The sequence below is a fragment of the Perissodus microlepis genome, chromosome 19 (genome assembly GCF_051167445.1).
Source record: "Perissodus microlepis isolate ML-2025 ecotype Zambia chromosome 19, ASM5116744v1, whole genome shotgun sequence".
NCBI lineage: Eukaryota > Metazoa > Chordata > Actinopteri > Cichliformes > Cichlidae > Perissodus > Perissodus microlepis.
Genome location: NC_140479.1, coordinates 26,969,448 through 26,986,981, shown reverse-complemented (window position 1 = coordinate 26,986,981; position 17,534 = coordinate 26,969,448). Strand labels below are relative to the sequence as shown.

At 40.6% G+C, this 17,534-nt stretch overlaps 4 protein-coding genes across 9 annotated transcripts; all 4 read left to right on the top strand.

The window, feature by feature from the left end:
- Positions 1 to 12: 12 nt before the first annotated feature.
- Positions 13 to 899, top strand: acyp1 (acylphosphatase 1, erythrocyte (common) type). Its single transcript, XM_084914231.1, has 3 exons — positions 13 to 129; positions 288 to 375; positions 511 to 899. Exons 2-3 carry the CDS (start codon positions 295 to 297, stop codon positions 724 to 726), a joined length of 297 nt encoding a protein of 98 aa, XP_084770357.1. The 5' UTR covers positions 13 to 129; positions 288 to 294; the 3' UTR covers positions 727 to 899.
- Positions 900 to 990: 91 nt separating this feature from the next.
- mlh3 (mutL homolog 3 (E. coli)) lies at positions 991 to 8,316 on the top strand. 2 transcript variants are annotated; one of them, XM_084914214.1, is made up of 12 exons: positions 991 to 4,767; positions 4,854 to 4,955; positions 5,060 to 5,139; positions 5,272 to 5,376; positions 5,472 to 5,556; positions 5,646 to 5,714; positions 5,839 to 5,947; positions 6,430 to 6,589; positions 6,679 to 6,702; positions 6,816 to 6,894; positions 6,998 to 7,149; positions 7,253 to 8,316. In XM_084914214.1, exons 1-12 carry the CDS (start codon positions 2,274 to 2,276, stop codon positions 7,322 to 7,324), a joined length of 3,531 nt encoding a protein of 1,176 aa, XP_084770340.1. In that variant the 5' UTR covers positions 991 to 2,273; the 3' UTR covers positions 7,325 to 8,316. The 2 variants fall into 2 exon arrangements, with proteins under 2 accessions (XP_084770340.1, XP_084770339.1); XM_084914213.1 differs by lacking the exon at positions 4,854 to 4,955.
- A 1,403-nt stretch (positions 8,317 to 9,719) lies between these two features.
- Positions 9,720 to 12,773, top strand: fosaa (Fos proto-oncogene, AP-1 transcription factor subunit a). 2 transcript variants are annotated; one of them, XM_084914220.1, is made up of 4 exons: positions 9,720 to 10,002; positions 10,670 to 10,897; positions 11,226 to 11,333; positions 11,454 to 12,773. In XM_084914220.1, exons 1-4 carry the CDS (start codon positions 9,865 to 9,867, stop codon positions 12,120 to 12,122), a joined length of 1,143 nt encoding a protein of 380 aa, XP_084770346.1. In that variant the 5' UTR covers positions 9,720 to 9,864; the 3' UTR covers positions 12,123 to 12,773. The 2 variants fall into 2 exon arrangements, with proteins under 2 accessions (XP_084770346.1, XP_084770347.1); XM_084914221.1 differs by lacking the exon at positions 9,720 to 10,002 and adding an exon at positions 10,445 to 10,524.
- Positions 12,774 to 12,864: 91 nt separating this feature from the next.
- On the top strand, positions 12,865 to 17,526 carry jdp2a (Jun dimerization protein 2a). 4 transcript variants are annotated; one of them, XM_084914226.1, is made up of 4 exons: positions 12,865 to 13,272; positions 15,136 to 15,353; positions 16,106 to 16,210; positions 16,323 to 17,526. In XM_084914226.1, exons 1-4 carry the CDS (start codon positions 13,185 to 13,187, stop codon positions 16,506 to 16,508), a joined length of 597 nt encoding a protein of 198 aa, XP_084770352.1. In that variant the 5' UTR covers positions 12,865 to 13,184; the 3' UTR covers positions 16,509 to 17,526. The 4 variants fall into 4 exon arrangements, with proteins under 4 accessions (XP_084770352.1, XP_084770355.1, XP_084770354.1 ...); XM_084914229.1 differs by lacking the exon at positions 12,865 to 13,272 and adding an exon at positions 13,279 to 13,414; XM_084914228.1 differs by lacking the exon at positions 12,865 to 13,272 and adding an exon at positions 13,279 to 13,436.
- The last annotated feature ends 8 nt before the right edge of the window (positions 17,527 to 17,534 follow it).

Below are 17,534 nucleotides of genomic sequence, written 5' to 3'. Positions count from 1 at the left end.
CCAGTAGGTGGCGATAATGCAATTAGGAACTCAAAGAAGAAGAGGAAGAAGAAGTGGCGTCTCGTATGTTTTGAATTTGCTGTAATTCGGAACTGGGTCGGTGTTTCACGGCTTCTGGATAAAATTCAGGTAAATTAAATGATAGCGAGTTTTTGTGCAGTAAAGTAGCAGTAATACTAAGCTAGGTGTGCTATGTATTATTTATGTTGGCATAGCTTCAGCCACCTGTGATTACAAATCACCTTTAAGCATTAAAGGACTGCCTTTTTCTTCTTCTTTTTTTTTAGATCCGTTATGGCCGATGAAGACCTAATTTCAGTGGATTATGAGATTTTTGGCAGAGTGCAAGGTGTATTTTTTCGGAAATACACGCAGGTGAGTTTGACATTGTCCCTGTATTCCTATGATTACCATTTTCTTACTATTATGACATCTCTTTTGCCCTCCACGATCTCAATAATAATAATAATAATAATCATCCCTTTTGGGTTTTTTTTTTTTTTCTTTCAGGCAGAGGGGAAGAAACTTGGCCTTGTTGGCTGGGTCCAAAACACACCAGCAGGAACAGTGCAAGGGCAGCTACAAGGTCCACGCAAAAAGGTGAAGGAAATGCAAGAATGGCTGAGGTCCACTGGGAGCCCCAAGTCACACATAACCAAGGCAGAGTTCAAGAATGAGAAAGAAGTTGACAGCCTAGAACATTCATCTTTCAATGTAGTAAAATAACTGTGGCTTTAATATTAACTTATGCAGATGTTTTATTTATTTACTCTTTTTTGTTTTTACTGGTTGGAATTTAACATTTAAACTGAATGGGAGGAAGAGGTGTACTGCATTCGTTTGATCTCCTAAATGTTCACAGAATATGTAACAACATTAATAAATAGGAACTTCCTTCATTGGGACTCACATTGTCTGATTTTATTGCAATAACAGCAGTAAAGGAATATTCAACTCAGTCAGCTTTAACATGCCTGGTTGTGAAGGACCTATACTCTGCATTTAAAGTGGTTAGCGGAGGTGGCTACATTGTTCAAATTTTTTTATTTTTTTTTATTTTTTAGAAGCCTTTAACAAAATTATATTTGTTCTCATGGTCATGCAAACAGGCACATGTGTGTGCTTGCCTATTTTCAAAAGAAAGCTGTAATAATAACACCTTTTCAGGGTTCATCAGAAGCTCTTAAAGACTATTTACGCATAAGGTGACATAAAACTATTTTGCTAAATTATCAAGATACTGATACAAGTTCAGTTATTCCAAGGACAAACACCCTGATATTGTTCGGTCTTCTGGTTTAAGATAACAGGTAAACGCCACACATACCAATAAAGTGGGTAGGTCAGCAAATAATTTGACTTCATGTTGGTATGAAAAACACAGTTGTGTCTGATGTGTCTGTGCAGACTTACTGGCACACTTGTACACAAACGGGGCATTTAAAGTTATTAATAAAACGTGTTTCTCCACTGTAACTTGATGTATCGAGACATGTTAGGATGATGTTGCAGGCCTGGACACTCTTGCTTGAGTTTTATCCATATCGAGGCATACAGTGGGCAAGCTAACTGAGGAAGATGTGACTGAAATTGTTTTATTGACTTCTTAACTGCAGAAAGGAAAACTGACTGGGTGTATAAGCACATTGAACAGCACACTCCGTACAGGAGGTGGCGGTATGCAGTAAAAGCAGGCTAACTTACGAAAGAAGATGTCTGGTGAACATGGCACATTCAGGTCAACGCGGAGATCGAAATTTTCCAGTAAAGCTCCGAATTCCCAGCTACAAAGACGCAAGTGTAAACAATCGAAAGGGGTGACTATGACAAACTGTAGACATTAATATTAGCATTTTATATAGCTGAAGTCATTTAAACGAATTGATGAAACGATAGAAAAAGGGAAACTGATTATCGTACGGATAGAAGTTTCCGAGTCGACGCGAACGCAGCAGTAAATTCAACCACACCAGAAGGTGGCAGTATTATAATTTTAGCCAGTTTTAAGGGTCATAGGCCTGTGTTTTTGTTTCACGTTGACTGTACACAACAGCTGAGGTATTTGAGGGCATGGTTTTAGTATGCTAAATATTTTATCATATTTAATGAAATATGAAAGAGGGTTTTACTTCAAAATGTGTCGCTGTCAAAAAGTCCCCTTTGGAATTAGCTAGCATTAACTACTTAGCAACAGTTAACTAACTTCTTATTTTGCGGTCGCCGGTACAGGTGATAGACCATAGATACAAAGAGAACTGAATTTAATTCCCATTATGATTAAGTGTTTACCCAAAGAGGTTCAGGGGAAGCTTCGCTCCGGTGTCGCTATCCCCTCGCTTCAGCAGTGTGTGGAGGAGCTGATTTTAAACAGCATCGATGCCGGGGCGATCTGTGTGGGAGTCCGAATGGACATGGAGGCATTTAAAATTCAGGTGATCGATAACGGTGCTGGGATGAGCGCCGAGGACATGGACTGTGTTGGGAATAGATACCACACAAGTAAATGCACTTCTGTGGCGGACCTGGACAACCTCAGGTGGTATGGTTTCAGAGGGGAAGCCTTGGCGAGTTTAGTTTCTTTAGCCACACTTGTTGAAATCTCCTCCCGGACCAGATCATCTGTAAAAACACACGTTAAAATATTCAAGGAGGGGAAGGGCTTGGAGGTCTTTGAAGCAGAGGCTGCTCGACCCTCAGCGGGCACAACTGTCATCATTTGTAACTTCTTCCACAACATGCCTGTCCGAAGGAAGAGGGTTGATGCCGTCCTGGAGGGTGAGAGGATCAGGCACAGAGTGGAAGCTATTTCCCTGATGCACCCCTCTGTTTCCTTCACCCTGAAGAATGACTGCACAGGAGCCATGATGGTGCAGCTCCCGAAAGCAAGAAACACTTATCACAGGTTTGTTCAGATACATAATCTCGGGCGAGCAGAGAAGCTGGGAGAAATCAGCCACACATACAAACAGTTTGAAGTGATGGGTTACATTGGCAGAGAGGGCCACTACAACAACAGCTTACAGTTCCTGTATGTGAATGAAAGACTGCTGTTGAAAACACGTATTCACAAGCTGCTGAATGTTCTCTTGCGCCGACTGACCAGTTCGAACCAGAAGAATGACAGTCCGGATGGGCAGTCTGTCATCAGAAGTCCAAAGCACAAGCGAAGCCAAGATCTGTATGGAGTGTATATCATCAATATTAAATGCTCTTACTCGGAGTATGACATTTCCCTCGAGCCTGCCAAAACTCTAATAGAGTTCAAAGACTGGGATGGCATTTTGCTCTGTGTTGAAGAAGCAGTGAAAGCTTTCCTGAGGAGGGAGAACTTGGTGGCTGTCATTACTCAAGACGACTTGGACTATGCATCTCCAAGAGTGTTTGGAACTGACAAAACAGAACCAGAAGAGAACGGTGACAAAGGTGGCCAAACAGATATCAGTATTTCTACAATGGACTGTAGCGTTGGCACGAGACTGGCATCTGAATCTGTTCATCGTAATCACACAGGTGACAGTGTTTCTAAAGATGGTGTTTGCCTGGAGGCTAGATCGGATAAAAGTGAACAACCAGGCCAGCAAAAGATAAGTACAAATGAGTTGCAAAATGTACACAGTGAAAAAGGTTTAAACAATGCATGTAGCGATGAGCTGATGTCTGATCTGGCTACGGTGGAACCTTTATCTTATAAAATTAATAAAGAAGTGGAGCCGGCACATAGTGATGCTGGGGAAGGTTCTAATATTTTGCATATTTCAAGAGAGCTACTCTTAAAAGAAGGAGATGACAGCTTCATTCAACAAGCCCAGCCTGCTTTAAACTACACTGAGAGAATAGTACCTGACTGTCAGGATACAAGCTGCCATGCACAGACTTTAGTAAGTAAGAGAAAGATCAGATTGTCTGATCAATATATTCAAGAGAGTCTGCAGACTCGGGACCTTTTGCAAAACAATAGGCCAGTATTTCAGGAGGAAAGTTTAACAGTAAAATCTGAAGAAAAAGCTTCTGTTGCGAAACGCAAAATCTCACTAGACACAAGCAGATCTTCTCAGAAACAATACAGAGACTCTTCCTCTGTTGTCCCCTCAAAGATTTCCAAGATAATTTCATGCCATAGATTGTCTGGATCTCTTGACAAGTTTCGACGAACATGTGTTAAATCTGGTGAACTCAAATCGCAGTTACCCAAGGCTCATTTGAAGAACGACACTCCTCAGACGGACCGCGTTGTTTTGAATACATCAATTTTCCAGGAAGTTCAACAAGAAGATGAGATGCAGGACAAAGATGAGGCAAAGAACAGCCTCCAAAGCCCGCCAACTCTCTCTATTTTCACTAAGATAAAACCAGAATCAGCACAGAACCAAGGTAAAAAATCTTTGGCAGCTAAACTCCGTCATTTGAAACAACATGGGACAGATGATTCAGAGGTATCATTGGATTTTTCCAGAAACATCTCAAAGGATACTATCTGTGTCAGTACTGGAATTGACATTAACCAAGATAGCAATGAGATTCCCTGTGACCCTGAGTTCAATATGAGGCCAGCCTCAGGTTGCATTTTAAACCCTGAACTTGCTATGAATGAAGAGGATATCACATCGAGTGACTGGCTCCAACAGTACGACGCATCTGTCGGAAAGACGGTTTATGTGAACAGAGTGACCGGGCTCAGCAAATATGAGGACCCAGCTGTGGAGGAAACTCAAGTGCGCTGCACGTCTGATGTCACCAATATAGCAGTTAGTGTCATTTCTGAAATGGGTAAGTTAGCACACAAAATTGCACATATGCACATTAATACAGATAATTTGTTTACTGTTTTAATGCATGCCGTCATGTCCATGTAGGGATGGAATACAGGTGTTACCCATTTCAGGTGGATCTAGTGTTGCCATTCCTGCCTAAATCCAGACCAGAAAGGGTGATTAGATCAGGGCTTGATTGTAGAGGTACCTCACAGATTTATAAGCGTGTAGGCTGTAAGGTCATGACCTCAGATAATGTACAAAATGCAGTTGATAATTTGCAGCCTTTTATTATCTCGTCTTTACAGGTGATGTTGGTGAAAGCTCAAACTCACTTTTTTCACTGTACTCAAAATGGAATAATCCCGTGTTTGTCCGCCCTCCAATGGTAATGAAAACACATTTTTACTTTGTATTAACTCGATTTAGTAATGACTCGAACTGATTGGCTCATAGCAAAACACAAAGTCAGATTTCACTTCGGTGGTTTTATTTTTGATACTACATCATCCCTCCACAGGTCGGTGTGGATATTTCCAGTGGACAAGCTGACGGACTGGCCGTAAAGATCCACAACGTCCTTTTTCCATACCGCTTCTCTAAGTCCATGATTCACTCCATGAAGGCAAATTAATCTCTCAGCTTTAACCACTTTTTATTAGCAGTTTTACAAATTTCAGTAAAACGCTGTCATGAAGCTGTGATGCAATTCTCCTATAGGTTATTCATCAGGTGGATAAAAAGTTTCTTGCATGCCTTATTAGTACTAAGGATGACGAGCTGGTGGAACACACTGAAACCAAAGGTGAAGTTAGAACCATTCAATCTTTGTCATTTATTGTTTTCTTGAGACATGTTTATTTATTTATTTGTACATTTTCAATTACAAAACAGGAAACCTGTTGGTGCTGGTAGATCAACATGCTGCACATGAAAGAGTGCGACTTGAAAATTTAATTGCAGGTAAAAAAAAAAAAAAGAAGAAGAAGAAGTGAAAGGTAGTTTAGTTTTGTTATTGAAACACTGATAATGCTGTTAACAGGTGCTTATTGTAATTCTGCAGTCATAGCTGTTTGTGCTGTCACAGATTCATATGAAGATGACCCAGATGTCCCAGGAGAGAGATGCCTGTGTACTTCAACCATTTTGCCACCTCTTGGGATCAGTGTAACAGAAGAGGAGATAAGGCTGCTTAGGTATGGAAATCTATTGGGTGTATTGGGCAACAAGCAAAGAGGGAAAGCCTGCAAAGACAGAATACATATAGTAAATATCTTCAAACACCCCTCATTTCTTCATATTTTGTGAGGAAAAATGGGAAATAGGTGCAGTTGTTTATTGAAAACGTTCATGGAAATAGAGTATATGAGGCAAATACAGAGTTTGTACAGTTCTGTTGTAGTCCTCTAGGGAGGCCGGTCCATGAATGATAGTGTTCCAGCATTTTTTTTTTTTCTATCCAGGCATGCTTTTACTGTATTGGCAGTGTGTTTGGAGTCATTGTCATTCTGAAAAACAAAGTGCCTAGAGATACAATTTAATAAATGGTCAAGTATACTACTTTATTGTATTTTTTGCACCACATGCTTAAGCTTTGTAGACTAGCAGTAGTACATAGAGTTTGTGTTCAGATGTTATTTAGTTAGTACTCATAGACTGTTCTTGTATTTTCCTACAGGTCCTGTCAGCCACATCTAAGGAGTTTGGGCCTGGAAGTTCATTTTTCACGGGCAGCAGATCTAAAAGTGTTTGTCGGGAAAGTGCCATTGTGTTTTATGGAAAAAGAGAGTAATGAGCTGAGGCGAGGAAGACCATCTGTTATAAAGCCAATTACTGAGGTAAAACTGTTTACTGTTTCACTGTTTTTGCTAAGTGAGGTTTTTACAAAGCTGTTCTCTGATATGTACCGCTTAATTTTATCTGACAGGAGTATCTTCGAGAGCAGATTGAGGTAAGCTAGATTTTTTTCTGTTTTCCTATGTACTAAAGTTCTGTGATGCACAATGGTATGTACTATTTGTTTTGGAGTAATATATTTTGTTTGTCTCTTTTTTCGTTCCCCAGCTACTCCGCTCAACAGGTAGAGTGAGAGGAACTTTGCCTCTCACTGTTCTGAAAGTGCTCGCCTCACTAGCATGCCACGGTAAAGATAATCAGCTTCTCTCAGGCCTTGAATATATTTTTTCTGTGATTTTGAGCCTGAAATCTTTATGCTTGTTATTTTTATACATGCTTGCATTGAACAGGTGCCATCAAATTCAACGACACCCTAAGTAGAGATGAATGCTACAGCTTGGTGGCATCCTTGTCTGCCTGCCAGCTGCCCTTCCAGTGTGCTCATGGCCGTCCATCTATTGTTCCCCTCGTAGACGTCCTTCATTTGGACAAAGACCACACGGTACCAGAACACATTGCACATTTGAACTCTGGACTAAAAGTCAGATTCAAGGAAATGTCCAGTGCAATATTGTGATGATGACTAAGTATTGTTGTACTTGCAGGAAGTCCAGAAACCCAACCTCCGAAAGTTGAGAAGAATGTATAAAGCATGGAAGCTATATGGGAATACTTAAGGGTGTGTATTTTGTTTTTAAATGTGTTGTTTTGTTTCTAAAAAAAAAAAAAAAAAAAAAAAAAAGATTCATAACTTATTAAATGGTTCAGATATTCTTTGCCCAAATTCTATGGCTCAAGCTTTTTTCTTGTAATCTAAAGCAACAGAAAGTCATAGTAAGATATATACAGCACTGTGAAAGCCTGTTTGCCCTCTTACACACTACTTAGTTTTTTGCATATTTATCACACTTAATGTTTCATATCATCAAACTAATTTTAGTATTAGACAAAGATAATCCAACTAAATATAAAATGCTGTTTTCAATTAATTATTTTATATGTTGAGGGGGGGGGGAAAGCTATCCAAACCTCCCTGGCCACATATAAAAAAGTAATTGCCTTGTTAAAAAGTCCCATTGACCTTAAACAGACCATTCACGAAAACCCTTCAATAAACCCTTCAATGTGGCTGAATTAAAACAGTTCTAAAAAGAAGAGTGGGCCAAATTTCCGCCACAGTGATGTGAAAGACTCTTTGCCAGTTATCACAAACGCTTTGTTGTAATTCTTTCTGCCAAGGGTGACGCAACTACTTATTAGGATTAGGGGCCAATTACATTTTCACATAGGCCAAGTACAGTTGATAAACTTTTCTTTTTTTTAAAAAAAAAACAAACAAACAGCATTTTCTATTTACTCTGGTTATCTTTCTTTGTTCTTAAAATTTATTTGATGATCTGAAACATGCAAGTATGACAAATATGCAAAAACCCATGAAATCAAGAAGGGGGAAATACTTTTTCAGAGGACTGTAAGTATAACGTATGTAACATGATGTGAGTAACAGTAAGTTTTGTTAGCTGTAGTAGTTTGGATTTTATCGTGTGGCGCTCATAATGTTATAAATGTCAGTGCTATGAAAATCCTTCACATCTTTGCTTCCACATGCGCATCATGTTCAGTTTAACAACTTTATTCTGGGAGTTTTCAGTTCCCACAAACATTTTTTGCCTATTATGTTACTTCACAAAAAAAATGCTGATAGCTCATTGAGATATAATTTATTTAAAATAATAGATATTACTATAAGAAATTCTTATAATTAATTAATTCTTTTTGGCACAGACTCAACAAGGTGCTGGAAACATTCAAGATTGTTGACCATAGTGATATGATAACATTACACAGGTCATTTGAGTATGGGGACACCAGTGTCATGTTCAAGAAACCAGTTTGATATGATTTAAGCTTTGTGACATGGTGCATTAACGTGCTTGAATCAGCCACCAGGAGATGGTGCACTGTGGTCATAAAGGGATGATCATAATCAGTAACCGTACTCTGGTTGGCTGTGCCATTTAAATAATTCCCAGTTGGAGCAAAGGGGTACAAAGTGAATTAATAATAATTGGAGCGCTATGTTTAATTCTCTTAAAATGTATAGCAGCTTTTGGGTGTCTTTGCAGGCCTCCTCGCCTTGCAGCAGCACATTCTTGCAGACATGTTCTAGAGTTGGGCGGCAGAGAGACTTGAAGCGAGAGCGCTGTCGGGCAGAGCATCGACGCAGCGCTGCTCCTTTGTTGTGATTGGAGTATTGAGCAGCTGTGTTGCAGACCCCTTCTTCCCCCACAGTTCCGGGTCATGCCACGTGACTTGCCCGCCCCCACATGTCCCTCCCAAGTAAACAATTCAGCATCATTTCATTATGTCTGCGAACAATCCCTGATTCTTATCATCGGTGGGGAAAAAGCCTGAGCTCGACAACAGATGCCTGTCACACAGCTAAAACCTCCCAGCATAGTCCGCATTTTATCAATGTGAAATGGCGAATGGAGATGAGATGAGTTTTTGGATTCGGATAAATTATGGAGCTAAATATAAAATGCTAAGCTGCAGTGTGTATTTTAAAATGGTCGAGCAAAACGTGTCCACTTGACCTTGGAATCAAATGAGGTTTTATTGAAGAGGAGCCGTCTCCACCACGGCTCTATTTAACCTTTGACTAAATTGATACAGCACGGCGTTAAGTTTTTATCGCCCAGGAAATGGTTACATAGGCATATTTATAAATAGACTCGCGTTTTTCATCCCATATTGCATTAATAAGAGGCCGATAGCCATTTTTGTGAATGGGAGAGAGAGAGGGGGGGGCTGGTCATCTTGCGGTGCCTAACTGGTGTAAATACAAACAAACCAAAAGGGATAAAGTGTCAGATATCGCTCATGGAGTGCATATAATGGTGGATAAATGTCAACAGGATGGCCTTTTACTCCAAAATATGCCTATGTGGCTGTCAGTCTGACCCCCCCCCCTTCCGCGGATGGTACAGTCTTGGTTCATTCATAAAATTCAAGCAGAGCATAAAAGGAGGAGCTTGCATTCTAGTCGTCCAGTTACCAGGTAGACTATACCTGGAGAAAAGACCCGAGCTGCTCTTCCCCAGCGGAAGGCCACAGTCATATTTGTCATTAATCAGGACTCGTGTGTGTGCGTGTGTGTGATTTAGCTTTTCTTTCTTTTCTTTTTTTTCTTTTCTTTTTGTTTTTTCTCCTCGTGATGTATCAAAACAACCTGACGCCTGACATGGATTCAGTCTCCCCCACCTGCCGGGCAGAGTCTCCCGTCGGGACACTCTGCCAGAAGACGCCAGAGGAGGCGAGCTCTCCAGCGTCCTCCACAGAGAGCAATGCAAAGGTATGAATGGCTTTGTTGATCATTTATTTAACACGCTACCCAAGAGGCACCCCGTTTAAAACAGATTAAAGATCACCATTTTCTCTACCTCTCTCCCTCTCTCTCTCTTTTCTTTTTTAAAGTGAGCCACAGACTGGATGCTCAAATGCTTTCATCTCTGTGGTGGGGGGGAGGGGGAGGGGGAACTGATTGATAAGATTTAAATTAACTGGATGCGGTTAATTTTAAAGCATCATATTTATATATACATATATGCCTATAAGACGTGAGACATCGGAAATCTGTGCATGTGGAAATGTGACAAAATAGCCCTGTAGGTCGGTTGTTATGATTCCGACGTCCTGGGACCAAAATGCAAGCGTGTCGATGCAGCGGTTCATTGAGAAAAATAAATCCATTCAGGAGACTCCACAGCATCTCTGCGTCAGTGTTGACGTCAGAAACAATGATAAAGTCAAATATTGATCTGGGAGAAGGCTATTTCTGGTCGGGTATATTTCAAGAAGAGACACCACATGCAGGGTATCCTCTGTTTTAGACTATAAACAAATGATTAAGAGGCTTTTATTGATTTTCAGCATCACAATCAGAGCCACGTGAAACCTCTGGTATAAATGAATAAATGTAACTGTAGTCCTCATTGTCAGTACTATCTCTGCTTTTTCAGGAGGTCTGCCAAGACATGAGCACTGAAGACACTCCATTTGTTCCAACGGTTACAGCAATTTCCTCTACCCCAGATTTCCAGTGGATGGTCCAGCCTACGATTATTACATCTGTCTCCCCGTCTCTGGGTAGCAAGCAAGCCAATGAACCGCGAAGCTCTCACCAGGCAACACCCAAAGCGGGCGGGAGTAAGGGAAAAAATGCTGCCAGAAAGGGGAAAACAGAGCAGGTAGGTTAGCTCCGATGAAGTCTACCTGCTATTGGACAGAACAGTCAATAGTGTCAATTTGCATATGCCAATCTGAATTCCTTGTGTGCAGCCGAGCTATTGTGCATGCTCCTCTTGTGCCGTGTGCGGGCTGTGTGCCTTCCTTAGGCAGTCAATTTATATTCAGGTCACAGCAAGTCTGCAACAATAGTCTATTTTTAGACGCATTGCAGTGAAACATGCTTTTGCCACTCTTCAGAGGGCGAACTGGGAGCGGGTGTTGTGGATTAGGGGAAGAAATGGCTGGATTCTTCGTGGTAATGACTGAATTATTTCCCTTACATCTCAGCTGTCTCCTGAGGAGGAGGAGAAGAAGAGGATAAGAAGGGAGAGGAATAAAATGGCTGCAGCAAAGTGTCGCAACAGAAGGAGGGAGCTCACAGATACACTGCAAGCTGTAAGTAAACAGTGATTAATTTGCTCAGCTGTCATTTACACCTACTGCGATGTGTTTAGCTTTTTGTTTGTTTGTTTGATTTTCCACATGGATGATTTTTTGGTGTCGATCTGTTTAAAGGAGACAGACAAGCTGGAGGAGGAAAAGGCTGCCCTGGAGACCGAAATAGCCAACCTAATCAAAGAGAAAGAACGGCTCGAATTTATTCTTGCTACACATAAGCCGGTGTGCCAGGTGTCAGAAGAGCTTGAATCCATTTTCCAAGAGTCCACAGGGTCTCCAGGCCTACCGCCCAGTCCAGACGAGGACAGGCTTCCAGAGGATGGCACGCAAGAAGCTCCATCACTCCAAGACATGGACGACCCCAGCGATCCGTCCACAGCCATCTCTGGGAACTCGAATATTTTGCTGTGTGCAAGTGCTGAAATCAACATCTGTGATCTCGAGCCCTCCCTGGACCTTAAGGAGGGGCTACTGGACAATATTTTACCCACACTGGAGGAGAAGACTCCCATGGAGACAGCTCGATCCGTGCCAGACATAGATCTGAGTAGCTCTCTCGGGGTCTCGGACTGGGAGACTCTGTATAAGTCGGTTTCCAGCGACCTGGAGCCTCTCAGCACTCCCGTGGTCACCTCCACCCCTACTTGCAGCAGCTACCTGTCTGTGTTCACATTTGCGTGCCCTGAGCTGGACTCTCTCACAGAGGGACTAGACAGCCATAAAGGTGGAGGAAACAAGGGCGATTCTGTCGACATCCTCAACTCTCCGACTCTCCTAGCCTTATAAAATGCAAAGAGGCGCTGATCTGTTTGATCTCTTTCTGGTCTCTCTGTTTGCAGGTTCCCGACGTTGAAACGATATGAACAACGTATGCTGTAATGCTTCAAGGAACACATTCATGAAAAGTCTTGTACATGACTAAGCAAACATATAAACTCTCTTCAGATACATAGTCAACAGAGTGATGTAGCTAAAAGCATGGCTTTTAATTTAACCGAAAGGACTGAAGTAAGTTTTGATTTTAAACGCATGCTGAAAAATTCCAAATAATTTTCAAAGCTCATATCTGATCTGTTACTAGATCTAAGCTGTAACGTGGAATTTAATGTAACAGTATGGTTTTGTGTTTTTTGGTGTCAGTAGTGTACTGATTGATGTAAATGTATTTACATATCCATCTAAGTACCTGCGTACCTCATCAAGTGTGGTTTGACCTCATTGTTAAAATGTTGAAAGTTTTCCATGAAAACATTCAGTGCTATATACTATTATATATATATAGATATATATATATCTTATCAAGATGTAACTTATGATTTATTTTTTTACCTTTCAGACTTTGACTTATTTGTTTAAATTAAAAAAACAACAAGTAAAATGGGCATATATTGCTTAACTATGCTGCTGAATAACTATAATAAATCTGCGTTCACAGTGGTGCTCGGTGCTGATCAGTTTGTGGACTTTGAATTATGAGGGGTTTTTCCTCCAAAGAAACTTAAAGTGAAAATCCTTTAAAAGATTTCAAATACAAATATATTTTTATTTGTAGTACCCTTTAGATATTTGCTGTTGAAGAAGAGGAGGTGGGAGTTCACTGTAGATCAGTGGCCGTACTGTTTTTCCAGCGCAGGCCTGCATCTGAGTCGTACTATTGTGGTTGCAGCGGCAGCAGCAGTATGCAGCCTCCCTGTTTCTTTATGGGAGGAGCGGTGCGACTTCCCCACTTCTGCCCCCACTATGTAGGCTACTTTTTTTTCTAACATCCCTGCTTACGTTTGGCTGGCATAGCCTAATTTCCGCATTCCCAAATCCTCCCAGATTGGGATCACGTTTAAAATCGGGCTGATGCAACGATTTCCACTTTTTAAAATATACTCTCGACCCTCGGCTGACCAGAAGAAAGGACATTTGTTGCACCTGGGATCAAAGTCAGGTCTGTATACAAAACTTCAGAAGTCGAGAGCTGCATATTTAATTTATTTTATTTTTTTTTTTTTTTAGTACATGCTGAATAGCTTATTGGCGCGCCACACATAGGTCATAACGAGCATAGTTTGCGAAGAGGCAGCGGGCAGGTCTGATGTTTTCGATTATACGGTGCGATCGATGCATTCTCTGAATTTCTCTGTTAAAGCAAACCTGACATCTTTAGTGATCGTGCTGCAGAAAGGTCATTTTCTTTTGTTTGCATGCTCCTTTTTCATGAATCACGGCGTGCACAATTCAGAACAAAATGTTCTTGTTTTGTCTAGTCCGCCGTTTACATTAGTGCCTCGCACTGATTCTCAAAATACGGGTTATCCGAGCGGCTGTGGACAGAAAGCTGTAACATTTTATCACTGCAGGTCTCTGATGGAAACACAAAGTTACGTAAGATGGGCTTAATGCCGCACTATAGAAAAAAAAAACTTCCGCTTTCAAGTTGACCAATTCAGCATGCTACACCACTATATAACTGGTCAAGCGATTACTACACATTATTAAACAGCTCTAAATGTGCTTTCATGCATAGCCTGGGGGTTTCAGCATTGTAAATAAATAGTCTGGTGATAATACACCATGATCAAGCGAGTTGTTTCTATGGGACATTCAGGATTAGCCATTAACAAAGTGACTATTAGTAGAGAAAGTTTAAAACCACCTTCGGGGCCCCTGCATCAACATTCAGATGGCAGTCACTGGCTCATAGTGTGTGTTTGGGCTGATAAGCAAAAGTTACATTTGGCTTTAAGTGTTTTTGCTTTCATTTCAAGTTAAACTCTTCATACATATTATTACACATTATTTCACCTTTTTATCATGGCTGTTATGCTTTAATTGCAAGCGAGAGTGTTATGTTGTTTATGGCCTCTCTACTTCCTCTTGGTCTTTATGACCTGTACTTTGAGGAAGTTGCAAAACTAAAAGTTATTCCCATGTGAAATTATTATGTAGCCTGTGAGTTCATGTTCTGAGGAGAGCCACTGAGACTTGACCCTCCTCTTTAATAAACATTAGTCTACACAAAGAACACAAAGCCAGATTGCTGTTTCTTGTGGTTATATATTTTAATTAGAATTTGCCTTGGTTGTTTCTGTAATGTGGGATAAAGGTACATCAGACAGAAGTTTTTTGGGGGGATTTCATGTGACTTGGACATCCGCTGAGCTGCTGTAGTAACTTCCTGTATGTTGGGTGGCTCTCACTGTCTTTGTATATGCTGAAGTGTCCCTGTCTACATATTTGCCTGTGCAAAACTGTGGTAATGTGTTCAAACAGTGTCGCATTAACTTTGTTTTTCAACTAAGGAAAGCAAACTATTTTCTTAAACGTTACTGCATTATGCTATATTTTGGCTGCATAATTTCACGTCTTTATCCTCAATTTTTGCTCTCCCCCCTCGATATGTCTCATATTCAGGAAATCACAGTCACCCTGTAACTATTTCTTGGCAACTGCTACCTTTAGCGCCCCTTGGAATAAAGTAGAATTTGTTTGAGTCTAGTCTTTGCAGTGTTGTTCACCTCTCTTTTTGGCCTTGTAGCATTAGATGATGTACGTTCTTGCCATGATCCCTGAAGTTTTAGAAAAACTTTTTTAGAAAATATTGCAAAATTGAATAAAAACAACACCAGTCCACCTTTTGCAAATGATTAATTGAAGCCCTCTAACAGATGGTACATAATGCACTTATATTTGTTATCAACTCATAAATGTAAAGCATTCCTGTAATGTATTCAGTTTTTTATGTGTTTTCCTTAATCTGACTTGGTTTGTTGTCTGAGTATATCTCCCGTTTTCTCCCTCTCCCGCCTAGCTGTGGTCACGACCGAGTCTGACACGATGCCAGGACAAATCCCAGATCCCTCTGTCACAGCAGGCTCCCTGCCCAGCCTGGGCCCACTGGCTGGGATCACAGCCACCACGCTGACTGACAAGCTCAAATTTGGCGACCTCCAGGAGTTTGGGACAATGCTGTCACCTCTGCATTTCCTGGATAGTCTGGGAAAGAGGCCTCTAATAATCAAAACTGAGGTATAGGACACACTAAGCAGTTGATAACCGTTATCCTTTAAACTAAGGCTACGTTTTAAGTTTTTACTCAGCTTACATGTTCTTTTTAAAAGGTCATTTCTAAAAAGTGGCTCCAAGGTGTGTTTTTAATGTATCTGCTGTTAAAAAAAAAAGGCATGGAAATTTTCTGCTAACTGTGTTTAAAATCTCGCTTCTGTATCCTAAAGAAATGTGTTTGCTGTTTATATTTTATTCAACAGGACCATCTAGTGGACACAAAGGGACATGTAGTTTATAGAGCAGGTAGATTAGTAATAGTGGCAGAAGTACAGGTAGTTTTTTTTACTTTCCCACTGTGTCGGATGTCCGTGAGAAATCACATGTCCTCCATACACTTGCACAGGTTTTCTTGGGGAGATTTGACTTCTCCCGCCTTAAAAAAAACATGTCGGGTTCATCAATTACCTGACGTTCAAGGATGCTTAGGCGTGCCAGACTGTGCCAGATTAAAAAGGCTTTTTTTCTATTTTTATGCATACCATGACTGAAACAGAAGGACTTGCACGCTAATGTAGAGGGAAAAACAAACCAAAAGGTCTTTAGTTTGAGGAAATGTCACTTTGACTTGTTTACAGTGATAGCAAAGAAGAGCCCAGTAGGTTAAATACTAATATTCACATTCCCATCCTTACTCTGTTCATGGACTGCCTGCTATTGTATGGCAGATTAATTGTGCCTGAAGATGTGTTTAAAACTCTTGTGCCTGTCTCTAGAGAGACGAGGAGGAAGAGAGGAGAAAACGAAGGCGGGAGAAAAACAAAGTGGCTGCAGCTCGCTGTCGAAACAAAAAGAAGGAGAGGACAGATTATCTACAAAAGGTGAGGCACATCTAAGGAGCCTCCTTTGCATGATTGCACACTCTCACATACTCAACTTGTGTCTCACTCTTTCCACAATTATTACTTTGTCTTCCTTCCAATCCCATGGCAGGAGTCGGAAAGGCTAGAGATGTTAAATTCCGACCTTAAAGCCCAGATCGAGGAGCTGAAGCTTGAACGACAGCAGCTGATCCTCATGCTCAACCGCCACCGCCCCACGTGTATTGTCAGGACAGACAGTGTCAAAACTCCGGAGGGTGAGGTGAGCCCCCTGCTGCAGCAGCTGGAGGCCAAGTGAAGGTTGTAGTGCGAGTTCCTACAGTTTACGATTGGCAAGAAGCAGCAAACTAGCAGCACTTACGTTTGGGGCCTCGGTCGTGGAGGAGAACCAGCCACTGAGCGCTACGCCACAAAATGTGGATCCACTGTGCTTAGACACTGTTTTGGCAGTTAAATCAATCTTCTTTCATAGTCTTTTTTTGTTTTGTTTTTGTTTTTTTAATTGTTCCTTCTTGCTTTTTCATTTATTCTTCATTCTCATCTTCACAGGTCCAGCCACAATTAGTGTGAAAGTAAAGAAAAAAACACAGCACAACTTTTGGTAGAATTACAAGCCACACACGAGGCATTACTTTGATATATTTCCAGTAATTACACCTGTGTTTTAATGCTTTTTGTTTTGTTTTTTTGTAGTTAACCCTAAAATAGAACTGCATTCGATCAGTCAGCTGCACAGATGATTATTTGTTGCTGTGTGGGTCACTGTTTCCATGCAGGGCAGAGGCGATACCCCAAAGAGACAGTGTTTGTAAGTTATCAGGCTACAAATAGACATCTTTGCAGCATGATGTGACCTTGACTGTCCTTCAATTGTTAAAATACATGCAGGGAATTGTAGAAATATCATTGAAATCTGTGGGGAAATAGTTATATATGTATAAAAAAATAACTACTGGAATACATTAACCATCACATACAGATGATTTTTTTTAAAGTAACCAATTTCTGTATAAACCCACAGTCAAAGAAGCCTTTGTATCGCATAAATAACCTCAAGCATTTTTCATTTGGTGGCACAGCAGCTGAACATTTTTTCTTTATTCCATTGTTTTTTGGCGCAGGCGTCATGTATGCACATATATATATATATATACAAGTGTTTACATTGTACTTTATTTTCTGTTACCATATTGTTACTAGCAATTATGTTTATGTTTTTATTCTTTTGTATATGGTGTTATATAAGCATATAAGCTATCACAAAATCCCATTTTGTATTTCCTTAAGAAATAAATGTCTAGTTTCTTTTTTTAAAATTATTGAA